Genomic DNA, 17,105 nt, shown 5'->3' on the forward strand with positions numbered 1-17,105 from the left:
CGCTAATATGAACAGGCCCCTGATTGATGCAACCCATTTAATAGAATTCGAAGCTGATATGAACAGGCCCCTTGTTGATGCAACCCATGTAACAGAACTCGAAGCTGATATGAACAGGCCCCTGCTTGATGCAACCCATGTACCAGAACTCAACGCTGATATGAACAGGCCCCTGCTTGTTGTATGCAACCCATGTACCAGAACTTGACGCTGATATGAACAGGCCCCTTGTTAATGCAACCCATGTTCCAGAACTCGACGCTGCTATGAACAGGCCACTACTTGATGCAACCCATGTACCAGAACTCGATGCTGCTATGAACAGGCCCCTGCTTGATGCAACGCATGAACCAGAACTCGACGCTGATATGAACAGGCCCCTGCTTAATGCAAACCATGTACCAGAACTCGACGCTGCTATGAACAGGCCCCTGGTTGATGCAACCCATGTACCAGAACTCAACGCTGCTATGAACAGGCCCCTGCTTGATGCAACCCATGTACCAGAACTCGACGCTGCTATGAACAGGCCCCTGCTTGATGCAAACCATGTACCAGAACTCGATGCTGCTATGAACAGGCCCCTGCTTGATGCAACCCATGTACCAGAACTCGACGCTGATATGAACAGGCCCCTGCTTGATGCAACCCATGAACCAGAACTCGACGCTGATATGAACAGGCCCCTGCTTGATGCAACCCATGTACCAGAACTTGACGCTGATATGAACAGGCCCCTTGTTAATGCAACCCATGTTCCAGAACTCGACGCTGATATGAACAGGCCCCTGTTTGATGCAACCCATGTACCAGAACTCGACGCTGATATGAACAGGCCCCTGGTTGATGCAACCCATGTACCAGAACTTGACGCTGATATGAACAGGCCCCTTGTTAATGCAACCCATGTTCCAGAACTCGACGCTGATATGAACAGGCCCCTGGTTGATGCAACCCATGTACCAGAACTCAACGCTGCTATGAACAGGCCCCTGCTTGATGCAACCCATGTACCAGAACTCGACGCTGCTATGAACAGGCCCCTTGTTAATGCAAACCATGTACCAGAACTCGACGCTGCTATGAAAAGGCCACTACTTGATGCAACCCATGTACCAGAACTCGACGCTGATATGAACAGGCCCCTGCTTAATGCAAACCATGTACCAGAACTTGACGCTGATATGAACAGGCCCCTTGTTAATGCAACCCATGTTCCAGAACTCGACGCTGATATGAACAGGCCCCTTGTTAATGCAAACCATGTACCAGAACTTGACGCTGCTATGAACAGGCCCCTGTTTGATGCAACCCATGTACCAGAACTTGACGCTGATATGAACAGGCCCCTGCTTAATGCAAACCATGTACCAGAACTCGACGCTGCTATGAACAGGCCACTACTTGATGCAACCCATGTACCAGAACTCGACGCTGATATGAACAGGCCCCTGCTTAATGCAAACCATGTACCAGAACTTGACGCTGATATGAACAGGCCCCTTGTTAATGCAACCAATGTTCCAGAACTCGAAGCTGATATGAACAGGCCCCTTGTTAATGCAAACCATGTACCAGAACTTGACGCTGCTATGAACAGGCCCCTGTTTGATGCAACCCATGTACCAGAACTCGACGCTGATATGAACAGGCCCCTTGTTAATGCAAACCATGTACCAGAACTCGACGCTGCTATGAACAGGCCACTACTTGATGCAACCCATGTACCAGAACTCGATGCTGCTATGAACAGGCCCCTGCTTGATGCAACCCATGTACCAGAACTCGACGCTGCTATAAACAGGCCCCTGCTTGATGCAAACCATGTACCAGAACTCGACGCTGATATGAACAGGCCCCTGCTTGATACAACCCATGTACCAGAACTCGACGCTGATATGAACAGGCCCCTGCTTGATGCAACCCATGAACCAGAACTCGACGCTGATATGAACAGGCCCCTGCTTAATGCAAACCATGTACCAGAACTCGACGCTGCTATGAACAGGCCCCTGGTTGATGCAACCCATGTACCAGAACTCAACGCTGCTATGAACAGGCCCCTGCTTGATGCAACCCATGTACCAGAACTCGACGCTGATATGAACAGGCCCCTGCTTGATGCAAACCATGTACCAGAACTCGACGCTGCTATGAACAGGCCCCTGCTTGATGCAACCCATGTACCAGAACTCAACGCTGATATGAACAGGCCCCTGGTTGATGTATACAAACCATGAACCAAAACTCAACTTTGACATGAACAAGCCCCTGGTAAAATGTTACTGCAAACCATGTACCAGAACTCAATGCTGTCATGCACAAGCCCCTTGTAAATGTTACTGCAAACCATGTACCAGAACTTAACGCTGACATGCATAAACTTGACCTAGCTTCCATGAAGACAAACTTCATGCAGGATCCATAATAAAAAAATCGGGTAAATTAGTTCACACATTTGTACCGCTGTAATCCATACTTGAACCTTAACGAAGCTAAGCTTGACCAAGTTTCATAAAGATTGGGAGAAAAATATGTCCTATGGTATATTAACAAGGTTTTATGATCATTTGATCTGACGTCTCACTTTTTTCACTACAAACTTAGCCTTGATTAAATTGGGAAATGCATTCTGGTCAAGTTTCATGAGGATTAACTAGAAAATATGACTGCTAGTGTTAACATGCTAAAGGTCACAATTAACAGTGAATGACCATTTAAAGACTAGGGATGGCAACGAGTAGTAAAATCAATACTCGAGTACTCGGACAATCGTTCGATCGAGTACTCGGGTACTCGATTACTCGGAAAAATTGATTATGTTTACGCAAAGATTTTATTGTGTATACATGTATCGTTAATGACGTATATTGCGTGTTGGTCGTATTATTGGTCATTTTCACCTTAAAAGTAAACTTTCATTACGTATTTTAACAACAAAAAATGATACAAAAGAAAACAAATGTTGTTTCAGGCTTTTAATTCGTCTTATTTGTTTCATTTTATACAAGTTTGCACTGCAGAAATGAACAACAATCAGAATTGTGTAATTCGTGTTTACCTCATCAATATTCATAATTCTTGATTTAAAATATCAACCAATCAATTGTGATAATCATTGCAAAAATAGTTAAAATACGCCCATTAATAAATCATTTCTCGATACTCTTTCGCTCGTTAGCGTCCACTGTTTGGTGAAAGGTCTCTAATTGGTATACAATAGAATTGTGTAGATGAAAGTACCGCTATCAAAACTTCTCTAATTGACATCAGTGCTAATTTGAAATAGGGGTCCTTTGTTGACAGTTTGCAACTATCACAACAACTGTCAACTAATTGATTGAGGTCAATTGTGTACACAGCGGGGATAAGAGGGACCGTAAATTGTCCTCTTGGCAACTAACCAGATCTGATATTGTCTGTAAATCGTGTATTTGATGATTTTTATAGATTTTTTTTATATTTTTTTTCCGGGTGCTCGAGTAGTGATTTTACTCGGGTACTCGTTGCCATCCCTATTAAAGACAAATCCACATTGCTTACTATATTCTCAGGCGAGCAAAATTGGTCATCCAAAACAAAAAGGTTTTATTTTCCACTGATTACTCTTACCGGTATATCATAACTGCATAAAAGTCTGAGTCTGTTAAGAGATAAATCCCAGATCTGATTATACTATTATTTTAATAATTTTCAATTTAATTATTTTACTACAAAAATAAGTTCACACATATATTTACATTGCTTTGACATATCAAAGTTTGTTGGGTTTCAAATACTGTTGATAAATTTTGAAAATGTCAACATGAAAGTGATAGTGCCTAACTGATGGCAGTATGGGCATCTTATGAAGGTGTTCCTTGATCACACTACATTCAATTATTACGATGACTGCTATCATACCGATTTCCTTTATTACATTGTAGGTATGAATGTACCGTATCCATTGTATGCAAAACATTTGAAGGTAATTTCAATAACTACAACTCCGTCTTTCTTCATAGGCATAGAAACAAAAAGCATTTAAATACCAATTTCCTATCATTTTATTTATTTGCATTTCAATCTATGATTACAAGTCCCAGTTTTAATTGGGAATAAGTCAACGTGATATCTGTGTGTCAGATTCAGCATCTTGAAGCACTGTTTTAAGACTGGTTAACAACAATTTCACTTCCAAACTGTTCAATGGATTTTCAAGAGTCTAAAGGGCGATGTTGAGTTTCTCATTCAAGGCGAGCTGTGTACGGGTCAGATTCGCGAGGTATGTCACCATCAACAGGTCCTGTAATAGATTAAAAAAAATACTAGTTGAAACATGTGCATCTGGTGGGGATCATAAGAACGACCCTTTGCTCTGCAGACGGCCACTGCATTACTATAAAAGCTCAATAGGGAGGGGTATGAATGCTGCTATATACATAACAAATACCCACTTCAATGAGGATAACAGAATATCCCAATCCTGAAAATTTAGTTCAAGCAGTCATAGAAATTAGACTTTTGGATGAACAAGCCCGAATTCTTATACTATTGCTTGGCATCAATTTTTTTAACAAGCCCTGCTATATAAAATTCAGAATTTGAGCAAGCCCGAAAGACATTTTACCAGTGCAGGTCTTGCGGGCTCGTATTAATTTCGACCACTGTTCAAGTATGAGGAATTCAGGCAAAATGAGGGTAAGGAGCTTCGAACCCGGTTGAAATTGGTTTCAAATCAAATTATCCATGTCAAGGTACTTCTTACTAATTTAATGAAAAATGTCCACTAAAAAAACTGAAGTTTTCAATCCTGATTTTAGGATAAATGCTAAATTTGATCATCCTTGAAACTTTTTTGTGTTTGACAAACTATGAACAGTTGATGCTACATATGGCAGTTTCACAACATGCATGAGAATTCAAAATAAGATGGATACAAACAAACATTAGCTTGCATTCCGACTGAAAACATGATTTTCCAAATAGAAATGACACAGTTTCCTAGGAGTGATTTTGTACCTAGGATCCTATATGAAAGTTCCCAATGATCTGGATTCTGGACTTACATGTAACACCTATTTTTGATTAGATCAATATATAAATAATAATAAATACCGGTTAAGCTCATTCTTGTAATAAGAACGATGATTGATAAATCATCAAGGAGTATGTCAAATAATAACAAGAGATGTTTCTCAAACATTATGCCCCCCCTGAGCGCCATGGTGTTATATGGACAATTGAATGAAATATGCATGGACCGAAATGACAGCTGATTTGTCGCAAACATTGTATGCCGCTGAGGCAGTTTTAAGATTATGACCATTCAAAGTTTGAGGATAGAGTGTGTTATGACCATGACTTTTGACTCTATAAAATCCATAGTAGTCATCAGCTGGTCACCAAAAATCTAAATGTTAAGTTTGAGGGCCATGGGTGCAGGCATTGACAAGTTATCACACAGACAAGCATTTTTCATTCAAGGTCACTGTAACCTTGACCTTTGATCCAATGACCCCTTAAATCATAAGGGGTCATCTACAGGTCAGACACAACTCCAAGTCAAGTTTGAGGGCCATGGGTGCAGGCATTGTCCAATTATCACTTGAAACATTTTCGCATTCAATGTCACTGTGAACCTGACCTTTGACCCAAAGACTCCTAAAATCAATAAGGGTCATCTCCTGGTCAGGCCCAACTTACATGTCAAGTTTGATGATCATAGATTCAGGCATTGTTGAGATATCACTGGGAGAAGATTTGTTAACTTTTTTGCGTTAAAGGTTACTGTGACCTTGACCTTGGCCTGATGACCCCCAAAGTCAAGAGGGGTCATCTACTGGTCAGGCCCAACCTTCATGTCAAGTTTGATGACCATAGGTCCAGGAATTGTCGAGTTTGCTTTCAAGGTCACTGTGACCTTGACCCCTTAAATCAATAGGAGTCATCTACTGGTCAGGCTTAACCTCCAAGTCAAGTTTGAGGACCATGGGCGCAGGCATTGTTGAGTTATCACTCGGGCAACCTTTTATCGTTCAAAGTCACTGTTACCTTGACCTTTGGCCCAATGACCCCTAAAATCAATAGGGGCCATCTACTGGTCAGGCCCAACCTCCAATTCAAGTTTGATGGCCGTGGGTGCAGGCATTGTCGAGTTATCACTCAGACAACCTTTTACCATTCAAGGTCACTGTGACCTTAACCTTTGGCCCGATGACCCCCAAAAACAATAGGGGTCATCTACTGGTCAGGCCCAACCTCCAAGTCAAGTTTGAGGGTCATAGGTGCAGGCATTGTCGAGTAATGACACGGACAACCTTTTACCATTCAAGGTCACTGTGACCTTGACCTTTGGCCCGATGACCCCCGAAAACAATAGGGGTCATCTACTGGTCAGGCCCAACCTCCAAGTCAAGTTTGAGGGCCATGGGTGTAGGCATTGTCGAGTTATCACATGGACAACCTTTTACCATTCAAGGTCACTGTGACCTTGACCTTTGGCCCGATGACCCCCAAAAACATTAGGGTTCATCTACTGGTCAGGCCCAACCTCCAAGTCAATTATGAGGGCCATGGGTGCAGGCATTGTTGAGTTATCACTCGGGCAACCTTTTACCATTCAATGTCACTATGACCTTGATCTTTGGCCCGATGACCCCCAAAAACAATAGGGGTCATCTAATGGTCAGGCCCAACTTCCATATCAAGTTTGATGACCATAGGTCTAGGCATTGTTGAGTTATCACTCGGACAAGCTTTAAAATTATTTTACCATTAAAGGTCACTGTGACCTTGACCTTTGACCCGATGAGCCCTAAAATCAATAGGGGTCATCTACTGGTCAGGCCCAACCTTCATGTCAAGTTTGATGACCATACGTCCAGGAATTGTTGAGTTATCACTCGGACAAGCTTTGGTCTACCGACTGACCGACTGACATACCGACATGCCTGTGCAAAGCAATATACCCCTCTTCTTCGAAGGGGGGCATAATAATTATGATATACAATATGACATACAGGGTATGTTTTTCTGTTGGATTAATCCTGTTATTTTCTCCTTGTAAACTTAAAATGTGTCATCACAAGATACACAACAGTAAATATGCAAGGGAATATTTATAAATTATTCCCTGCTGTCCTTACCTTCATGTTAGAGTTAAGCATTTCCTCAAAGTCTGCAGGCTCAATGACGGGCACCTTGGTCACCAAGTCCATCAGGTAACGGCCTATAGAGTTGTCTGATGTGATCTTATTTGCCTACATATAAAACATATAAAGTTCAGCAGAGAATTAGAGACAATGATATTTTGCACAATTGATTTAACGCGGTTGGTAAAAAAATGTGATAAAATGGCAATTTCAAATATACCAGTCAAAAGAAGAGAGCCATCAACCAGGGCCCTGACTCAATATAAGGGAAAGAGGCCTCAGCCATTTCCCAGGGATAGTGTAGCAATGAGAGAATTTTTCAAAAAATCCGTTTCATCTGAATGCTTGTAAATTGTTACTCAATTGTAATGGCAATTGCATTGGAAAATAATTGTTTATTCAGACATTCATTGCTGAATGAATGAATTCATGAGCTGAATAAGTATGGTATGTTAAATTTTGGAGAAAATATGAATCATAGGTAAATTAATGACTCACTAAAGACATTATTTTTTAGACCCAACATGTTTAAAATCTGTCAAGTGTAAACTGAAGTGTACCAGCACATCCTCAACATATTCCAGGGTCATGGCGAGTTTCTGCTGAAGCATGCCACATGCCCTCTCCACTTGAGCCAGGTCGTTTATAAGGTTCACACTGCGCTTGGGGTTGTATTTCCCACCCTGGATCACACCCACTGTAAAAACAAGAATGAATACAGTGTAATAAGCTTATCATCAACATACGCGTATTCTCATGGTGCCCTTTAAACTAAAGACCTAAGGCGTCAATTGAAATCATCTAAGTGTCATATTTTTGTTACTTTGTTCCATATTTGTGTTTTCAAACTATATCCTATTATTTAAAATGATCACAAGGCAAAAAAAAATAATATAAATCAACTTTTTGCCATTTTCGACGTTAATACAGATATAAGAATTTTAAAGTTTAAGTAATGACAAAGATTCTTTTATGAAACTGGCCCCTATTTATGATTAATTGCTGTCACTCCTAAAAAAATATACTTTAATTGCCTGAAAGTAGATTTTTTAAGTAGAATTAATTGGAACAAGAGGCACATCAGTGCCTGTGCTCCACTGGCCAAAAGGTTCAAGCAAAGACCACCTAACGAACATTTTCGTCAAGTTTCATAGAAATACAATCATCAATTTTTGAGGAGAAGTTATTTAAAAAATTTTTTTACTTTAATAGCTCTGGCTGCCATGTTGTGCAGTGGACCGAAATGATTTGGGCAATTTGAGTAAAGGAGCACCAAACAAACATTTCTGTCAAGTTTTATCGAAAAAAGGTCATCGGTTTCGACGACAAGTCGTATAAAGTTTTTTTTATTTTTTAACTCTCGCAGCCATGTTGTGCAGCGGACCAGAACCATTTGGGGAATTTTGGTTAAAGGGCATCCCGATGAACATTTATGTAAAGTTTCATCAAAATCTGATAATCGGTGTCTGAGAAGATGTAGTTTAAAGTTTTTTTCTATTCTTAGCTCTGGTGCCCATGTTGTGCAGCAGACCACAGGGTTCCCCCTGGGTTCTAAAAAGTTGTCGCCACCTTTTCGCGGGGGGTTAAGGGGGCCGCGATAGGCCCCCTTACGGGTCCAGGGCAGCGCCCTTGTGGGGGCGAAGGGGGCAAAGCCCCCTGAAGCTCATGGGGTTTAAGCATTTTAAGAGCCTTAAATTGCATTTAATTAGCACATTGTCGTGCAAATTATAACATTTTGTTGTACATGAAGCACAAGATATTAATAGCAAATTGTTATTCTGTTGACAAAATTCATTGTATATGGACTAGTATATAAATAAAAAAATATTGCAAAAAATGTGACATAAACATCAATATGTTGATTTCAGTCTAATGCCTGCATACAATAAAAGAATACATTTGTGAAATTATGAGATAAATTTTAAATAAATGGAAACTCAAAGAAATATACATTGTCAAACTAGGGCCATAACTTTCCTAATAGAAATTTGTCTACCTATTCTTTACTCCAGCCAACATATTAGAAGCCTTATCAAATGGGGTTTAATCCTATTTATTTGATTTCTGTTAATCTTTTTGACACTTTTTGAACTCTTAGAATGCTGCATTTATAGCAATTACAAATTGCGACAAAACCGAAAGCAAGTCTATTTTTAGCGCGTAAACGTCATTACGAAATTTGCATATCACGTGACTTTCCGACAACATAAAATTCTACGATTTGCATATTTAAAACTAACACGATAATTACGCAACAACAAGGCTGTTGAGCTAAATATTAAAATTGTTTGCTAATAAGAGACATAACAGTTAAAGGATGTCATTGTTTATCCGTGAAAGCAATAAAATTCTGCAATAATTAGCGAGGTGTTGACTGGGCCGTGACTGCTTGCCCTAATTATCGGATTAATTTTTGTTGTCGCACCAGCAGATGCGCTTGATTTATGACAGTGACAGAATCGATTATCATGCAGGCCGCATGGTCACCACTTACGTCATTTTAAGAAAATATTTTAGAAAAAAATCGTTGTCGCCATAAATTCGCCAAATTTGAAAAGTTGTCGCCACTTTTGCGATTTTGTCGCAAATGGCGACAATGGCGATCGCCAGCGGGAACCCTGAGACCAGAACTGTTTGGGCTATTTTGGTTAAGGACTACCCAAGTAACATTTCTGTCAAGTTTCATTGCAATACGATCATCGGTTTCTGAGGAGAAGTCGTTTAAAGGTTTTTCTATTTTTACCTCTGGGGGCCATCTTGTGCAGTGGACCGAAACCATTGAAGCAAATTTGATAAAGGACCATCCAAGGAACATTTCTGTTAAGTTTCATCAAAATCTGATTATCGGTTTCTGAGAAGATGTTCTTTAAAGGTTTTTCTATTTTTTTGCCCTGGCAGCCATGTTGTGCAGCGGACCGGAACCATTTGAGCAATTTTGGTTAAGGACCACCCAAGGAACAATTCTGTCAAGTTTCATCAAAATCTGCCTATCCGTTTCAGAGGAGATGTCGTTTAAAGATTTTGCTATTTTTAGCTGTGGCGGCCATATTGTGCAATGGACCAGAACCATTTGAGCAATTTTAATAAAGGACCACCCAAGGAACATTACTGTCAAGTTTCATCAAAATCTGCCGAACCGTTTCAGAGGAGATGTCGTTTAAAGATTTTGCTATTTTTAGCTCTGGCGGCCATATTATGCAATGGACCGGAACCATTTGAGCAATTTTGGTAAAGGACCACCAAAGGAACATTCCTGTGAAGTTTTGTCAAAATCCGCTTATCAGTTTCAGAGGAGATGTCGTTTAAAGTAAAAGTTTACGCACGCACGCACGCACGACGGACAATCTGTGACGACATAAGCTCCATGGCCTTCGGCCAGTGGAGCTAAAAACTAAACACGCTAAAACTGAAATAAAACAAGCAAATTCGTTGAATTGATATCCCCCGCCTGATTGGGCTAAGTCAAGGAATGGAAATCAATTGTTGGTGAAATAATTATTTATGTGTTTGAGTTTGATTGCAACTGTTTGAAATAAAAAAAAATATTGTATAAAATGTAGCATTTAGAATTGACCAAGAAACCTAGTTTATGATTCCATGTTACTCAGTTCCAAACTAATCTAAGATTTAATCAAGGCAAACATTCTGTTCATGTGTCATGAAGATTGGTTCAGATATATAGCAAAAAAATATAGCCTCTAGAGTATCCACAAGGTCTTTTTAAGATTTGTCCCAGTGACCACATTTTTGACCCCACATGACCTACTTGTTTCAAACCATACCAAAACTTCATCGAAGCAAACATTTTGATTAAGTTTCATGGAAATAAGAGCCGTTTTACTGCCTCTAGAGTGTCCCCAAGATTTCTGTAAGATATGACCCAGTGACCTAGTTTTTGACCCCATGTGACCGATTTTAAAATTCTTGTAAGATTTCATTAAGGCAAACATTCTGACCAAATTTTGACCCCATGTGACCAATTTTAAAATTCTTGTAAGATTTCATTAAGGCAAACATTCTGACCAAATTTGAACATAACTCACTATTCAATACCAATGTTTGGTTTGGGACACAATTTTTCAAAGATTTCACCTACTGACCTTGTTTCTGACCCCATGTGACCCAGTTTCGAACTATTCAGCAAGTTTTATTAAGTTTCATGAATATTAGATTGCCTCTAGTGTGTTCCCAATCGTTTTTTCTTAGATTTGACCTATTGACCTTGTTTTTGACCCATATGACCCACTTTTAAAACAGAGTCAAAATTTTACCCAAGCGAACATTCTGACCATGCTAACATACTCAAGTTTCATGAATATTAGACCATAAATAATGCCTCTAGTATGTTCCAAAGATTTTTCTAAGATTTGACCTAGTGATGTGATGTTTTTGACCCCATGTGACCCACTTTTTAAGTTGTCCATATTTCGTCATGGGGTACATTGTGACCAATTTTGAACATAACCTGACCAATCATTACCATGATATGGTTCCAGACGAGATTTTTCTAAGATTTGACCTTGTGACCTAATTTTCGATCATATGTGACCTAGTTTTATTAACAGCCAAGAGTTCATCAAGGAAAACATTCTGATTAAGTTTTATGAATATTTGACCATGTATAATGCCTCTAGTATGTTCCAAAGATTTTTCTAAGATTTGACCTAATGACCTAGTTTTTGACCCCATGTGACCCATATTTCATTAAGGGGTACATCATGACCAATATTGAACATAACTTGACCAATCATTACCATGATATGGTTCCAGACAAGATTTGACCTCGTGACCTAATTTTCTATCATATGTGACCCAGTATTATTTACGACGATAAGTTCATCAAGGAAAACATTTTGATTTAGTTTCATGAATATTTGACCATGTATAATGCCTCTAGTATGTTCCAAAGATTTTTCTAAGATTTGACCTAGTGACCTAGTTTTTGACCCAATGTGACCCACTTTTGCAAGTGGTCGAGATTTGATCAAGGGGAACATTCTGAACAAGTTTGAACATTTTCTGATCAATGCCTACCAAGATATGGTACCGGACGGACAAACGAACGGAAGGACGGAATGACGGATGGCCACGCCAAAACAATAATCTTCGATTCGGCGGGAGATAATAACAGATCCATACATGTATCTAACAGATCCATACATGTATCTTAAACGATGGCAAGCTGGCAACCTCTGCAGCATACCAGCACTACACAGGTTGAGTCATTAAGGGGACACACATTTTGACCAGGGTTAAATCACTACCATCTCATATCCAATTCCAAAAACAAATCCTGACAGGACCATTTTACAATCGACTGATTGAAGCCTACCTCCAACTTTTTCTGGTTCGTAGCTAGTCACATCCACCTGGATGGGGGCGAACATTGTACCTACTGTCTTCCCCGGGGTGCCAATCTGTGTGCTGTGAAGAAGTGGAAATATACATGTATAAAGATCATACAGATAAACTAGTGATAATTAGATCATTCTCAGCAGATTCACTGAAAGTCCTGATATCATATAGGAGGGTTTTAAAAGCAATATGAATTATTACCTTCACAAAATAAACAAGAGCTGTCACAGAGACAGCGCGCTTGACTATTCTGTCGCTTTTCAGTGTAAGGATTGAAAAGTTTCGGCAAAACATGCATGGATCACTGTTAGTTAAGATTTTAATGCAATATTAACTTAAATGTGGTTACATGCAAAACCTTAACCAGAATTTCTAAGTTGAATAATAAAGGGCAATTAATTTGCATTAAATGCAAACTAGAGTTATCTAACTTAGTTAATTAAGTAGGTTGGATGGTTGAGTACCATTGTACAAAGTCTCAATGCAATACCTCAAGTAGTTGCTGAGATATAAACCTATGTGTGCTTGCACGCAAAACCTTAACCAGAATTTCTCAAAACCTTAACCAGAATTTCTAAGTGGAATAATAAAGGGCAATTATTTGCATTAAATGCAAACTAGAGTTATCTAACTTGGATGGTTGAGTACCATTGTATCAAGTCTCAATGCAATACCTCAAGTAGTTGCTGAGATATTAAGCTATGTGTGCTTGCACGCAAAACCTTAACCAGAATTTCTAAGTCAAATAATAAAGGCCTATTATTTGCATTAAATGCAAACTAGAGTTATCTAACTTGGTTTATTAAGTAGGTTGGATGGTTGAGTACCATCGTATCAAGTCTTAATGCAATACCTCAAGTAGTTGCTGAGATATTAACCTATGTGTGCTTACACGCAAAACCTTAACCAGAATTTCTAAGTCGAATAATAAAGGCCTATTATTTGCATTATATTCAAATAATTGTTATCTAACTTCATTAATTTAGTATGTTAGATAGTTGGGAATACATATCCAAAGTTCCAATGCAATAACTGATGTATTTACTGAGATAATGACTTAAAGGTGCTTACATGCAAAACCTTAACCAAGGTGTGACGCCAACGCCGACGCCAACACCAGGGTGAGTAGGTATAGCTCTCCTTATTCTTCGAATAGTCGAGCTAAAAACCCTTCATAAACCTTTAACAAGCCAAATTATATCATACCTAACATAAGCCTTCAATCCAAACTTGTTATTACGAAGGGTGGTGTCAGCTGTTAAATGGACGGGGTTCTTTGCTTCTCTGGAGTAGTACTCGTGAATCAGTAGTGAGTGCTCTGATACATCGGCACCTGTGGAGTACCTACAGTGAACATGTATATGATAAAACTTTAATAATTGCATTATTAAAATATATGCATATAATACATGCACAGGGCAATCATTCAGATATGCATGGCCAGAGATGAAATTGTGTTTAAAATTTTGTAAAATCATCTTTACTTGAAAACTTGCCATGAGGAACCAGACAAATGTAGTGTAAAACAAAAATCAAATATTAATTAGGTATATAGACTGATATGTTCCGTGTAACTTCTAATATATTTTTATTTGGACGTTTCCTGTATTTAGGGGTACACCCTGTATTTGGACTTTATCATAGACAAGTTACTTCTCTCACCATCCAACTATAACTTCTGAGGCATTCACTTTTTTGTGAAGTTCATACATATTTCTGGCATACTCCAGGTCAGCTGCAACCTATAACAATAAATAATAAACAAACATTCTTAAACAATAGAAACACAATCTAAAAGATCAAATAAAACAGGGTTCTCAATAAGTTTCGGTTGAACCGTCTCAAATAGTAAAGTAAACGAATAGCTACTTCTCATTTTACTTAAAATTCATTCATTTTTCCAAATTTTAACCGGCCAAATTGCCATTTGAACCATCCATTTTGGCCGGCAGCCGGTTCTTATTGAGAACACTGATAAAAGCTGTATAGTTGTTGTTGTTATTTTTCAAATCTATAAGCAATTTATTTTTTAGAAATATTTACACTATATTGAAAACTACTGTGAAATCATTTATATTCGTTGGCATGAAATTTCGTGGTTTTCTGAAAATTTACATTTTCGTGGGTACTTGAATACATGGTTTTTCATTTTCGAAAAAACAACAACACGAAACTGCGATTGTCCTAAATCGTCTGCATAATCTCCACGCGCTGGGAACTTGATTTCCGTCTTATACGTCACGCGGTTTATGACACTCTCTTTAGTGGTACAACATGCCAATTAGAGCATATACCCATGTCAATTAACGATTTAATTGGAAATTACGGTCATAAAATAAGATGGAATCTGATCAAAGATAAAGGAAGGCAAAGCCATTGAATATCAACTAAGAATTTTGCAAACTGTAAAAACACCGAGAAGGTGCATACATTCGAGTACAAACAATCAATGTTATCAATTAAATATTCCATTGAAGAAATAAATTCGAGTACCGACACTCAACATGCACATCTTGTAAACCTGGAGATTTTCATAAACAGCACACGCTACAGCACGTGTTTGTCATTTGGTAAAATATAAAACAATGAAATGATTATTTGTTATTATTGGGTATTTACGCTGTATACTGCAACCTCTGTAAAGAATATACTAAAGTATGTACGTAACAAGGCAATTGAAAATGTGTACAAAGGGTCTATATTTCGTGGGATCTTGAATTTGTGGATCACCCAACCCACAAAAACCATGAACATTAATGATTTCACAGTACATGGCATAAAATAATGATGTTGTATTGCATGTTTAATTGCAACACTCTTTACTCAGGCTTCCCATAGCGGAACCTCATTGGCAAAATGGAATTTTAAACAAGAGATGTTTGTCAAACATTACCCCCCCCCATCCCTGAGCGCCATCTCTTGTCAGGAATATTTGGACAATTGAATGAAATGTGCATGGACTTAAATGACAGCTGATTTGTCATTGACATTGGATGCATTTGAGGCAGTCTTAAGATTATGACCATTCAAAGTGTGAGGAAAGTAGGTACAGTTTTTGAACATGTTCTGATGATGCTTGATATTTGCAGATAAACATGTATCCTCTAAGCAGCAGGGAATAAGAAATAAGACGTAAATTAAAATGACCTATAATGCGACCTTGACCTTTGACTCTATGAACTCAAAATCCATATGGGTCATCTACTGGTCACCCGGAACCTTAATGTCAAGTTTGAGGGCCATGGGTGCAGGCATTGTCAAATTATCATGCAGACTAGCTTTTTGCCTTGAAGGTCACTGTGACTTTGACCTGATGACCCCTGAATTCACTAGGGGTCATCTACTGGTAAGGCCCAACCTCTAATTCAAGTTTGAGGGCCATGGTTGCAAGCATTGAAGAGTTAACACTAAGTCAACATTTAGGTTCCAGAATGCTGCCTTCAACAGGTAACGGTACATGTTGGCATTCAAGGCCACTGCAACCTTGACCTTTGACCCGATAACCCCTAAAATCAATAGGGGTCATTTACTGGTCAGGCCCAACTTTTTTGTCAAGTTTGATGACCATAGGTCCAGGAATTGTCAAGTTTGCATTCAAGGTCACTGTGACCTAGACCTCTGACATGATGACCCCGTAAGTCAATAGGTGTCATCCTCTGGTCAGGACCAGCTGCCATGTCAAGTTTGATGACCATAAGTCCAGGCATTGTTGAGTTTTAACTCGGACAAGCTTTGATAACCTTTTCCTGGTAAAGATCACTGTGACCTTGACCTTTGACCTGATGACCCATAAAATCAATAGGGGTCATCTACTGGTCAAGCAAAACCGTCATGTCAAGTTTGTTGACCATAGGTCCAGGAATTGTTGGGTAATGCTTTAAGATATCATGAATTAAACAAATACTCGCCTCATCTTCCGATTCATTGTGAGGTACCGCAAATGCATTGGTGACTTCAACAACACCTTTGTCATAAGTACCTGTAAGACAAAAACAGTAGATTCTAGTTCATCACAAGTTTATCGCAGGTCAACTGTTCATGAAGGATAAAAGTCCTCAGACTTTACTAGCCTCAAATACTCAAAGTGTCAAGCAACCTCATTAAAACATGACATATCAGACATTGATATATAATACTAAAATTTATTTGATTCCTATGTCATAACAATTCACTTTCTTAAGACCTACAGTTTTCCCAAAATGGTTCTATTTCACTAGACGTGTCTTGATAAGTATATACTGTGTCAATACGTGTTCATTTTGGATCAATTTTTTAAGTTAAATTTTCTTGTCCTGAAAATGAAAATCTGTTTTAAATTGAATAAATATGAAATGTCACCGCAATATCAGAAAACGTTAAGGACGAATGAACTTGGGTACGAAACAAAAAAGTAAACATATGCGAAAGGGAAATTATAGTTTTTGAGAAACGGAAAGCTTTACAATAATATTATTCACAAGGACCTAGTAAAGTTCCTATAACACGTTTAGCGTCTTCATTTCTTCTCTCATATGAGTCTACAATAGTAAACAAAACAACAGGATGAATCTGACACACGAGATTAGCAGCCATTTTGGAAGGAAAAGAATGACCGGTAAATGAACGATTGGTTGAAAT

The 17,105-nt window shown here is 38.8% G+C and overlaps 2 protein-coding genes across 2 annotated transcripts; one reads left to right on the forward strand and one right to left on the reverse strand.

The window, feature by feature from the left end:
- The first annotated feature begins 215 nt into the window (after positions 1–215).
- Positions 216–2,240, forward strand: LOC128226148 (uncharacterized). The gene has a single exon (XM_052936044.1). It carries the CDS (start codon positions 216–218, stop codon positions 2,238–2,240), a length of 2,025 nt encoding a protein of 674 aa, XP_052792004.1.
- Positions 2,241–4,028: 1,788 nt separating this feature from the next.
- LOC128228706 (eukaryotic translation initiation factor 3 subunit F-like) lies at positions 4,029–17,074 on the reverse strand. Its single transcript, XM_052940174.1, has 8 exons — positions 16,952–17,074; positions 16,397–16,467; positions 14,151–14,230; positions 13,695–13,832; positions 12,466–12,557; positions 7,694–7,830; positions 7,128–7,241; positions 4,029–4,285 (listed from the first exon to the last, which is right to left on the reverse strand). The coding sequence occupies exons 1-8, from the start codon at positions 17,058–17,060 to the stop codon at positions 4,205–4,207; spliced, it is 822 nt and encodes a 273-aa protein (XP_052796134.1). The 5' UTR covers positions 17,061–17,074; the 3' UTR covers positions 4,029–4,204.
- Between the last annotated feature and the right edge of the window lie 31 nt (positions 17,075–17,105).

The sequence above is a fragment of the Mya arenaria genome, chromosome 3 (assembly GCF_026914265.1).
Source record: "Mya arenaria isolate MELC-2E11 chromosome 3, ASM2691426v1".
In the NCBI taxonomy this organism is placed as follows: Eukaryota; Metazoa; Mollusca; class Bivalvia; order Myida; family Myidae; genus Mya; species Mya arenaria.

Excerpts from the sequence above, each read along its gene's own strand:
- LOC128226148 (XM_052936044.1), top strand. The coding sequence starts at position 216 with ATGAACAGGCCCCTTGTTAATGCAACCCATGTTCCAGAACTCGACGCT.
- LOC128228706 (XM_052940174.1), bottom strand. The coding sequence starts at position 17,060 with ATGGCTGCTAATCTCGTGTGTCAGATTCATCCTGTTGTTTTGTTTACT. Across the intron at positions 16,468-16,951 it reads TGTTATAGGAACTTTACTAG|GTACTTATGACAAAGGTGTT; the intron begins GTCCTTGTGAAT and ends TTTGTCTTACAG. Across the intron at positions 12,558-13,694 it reads GGATTGAAGGCTTATGTTAG|CACACAGATTGGCACCCCGG; the intron begins GTATGATATAAT and ends ACTTCTTCACAG.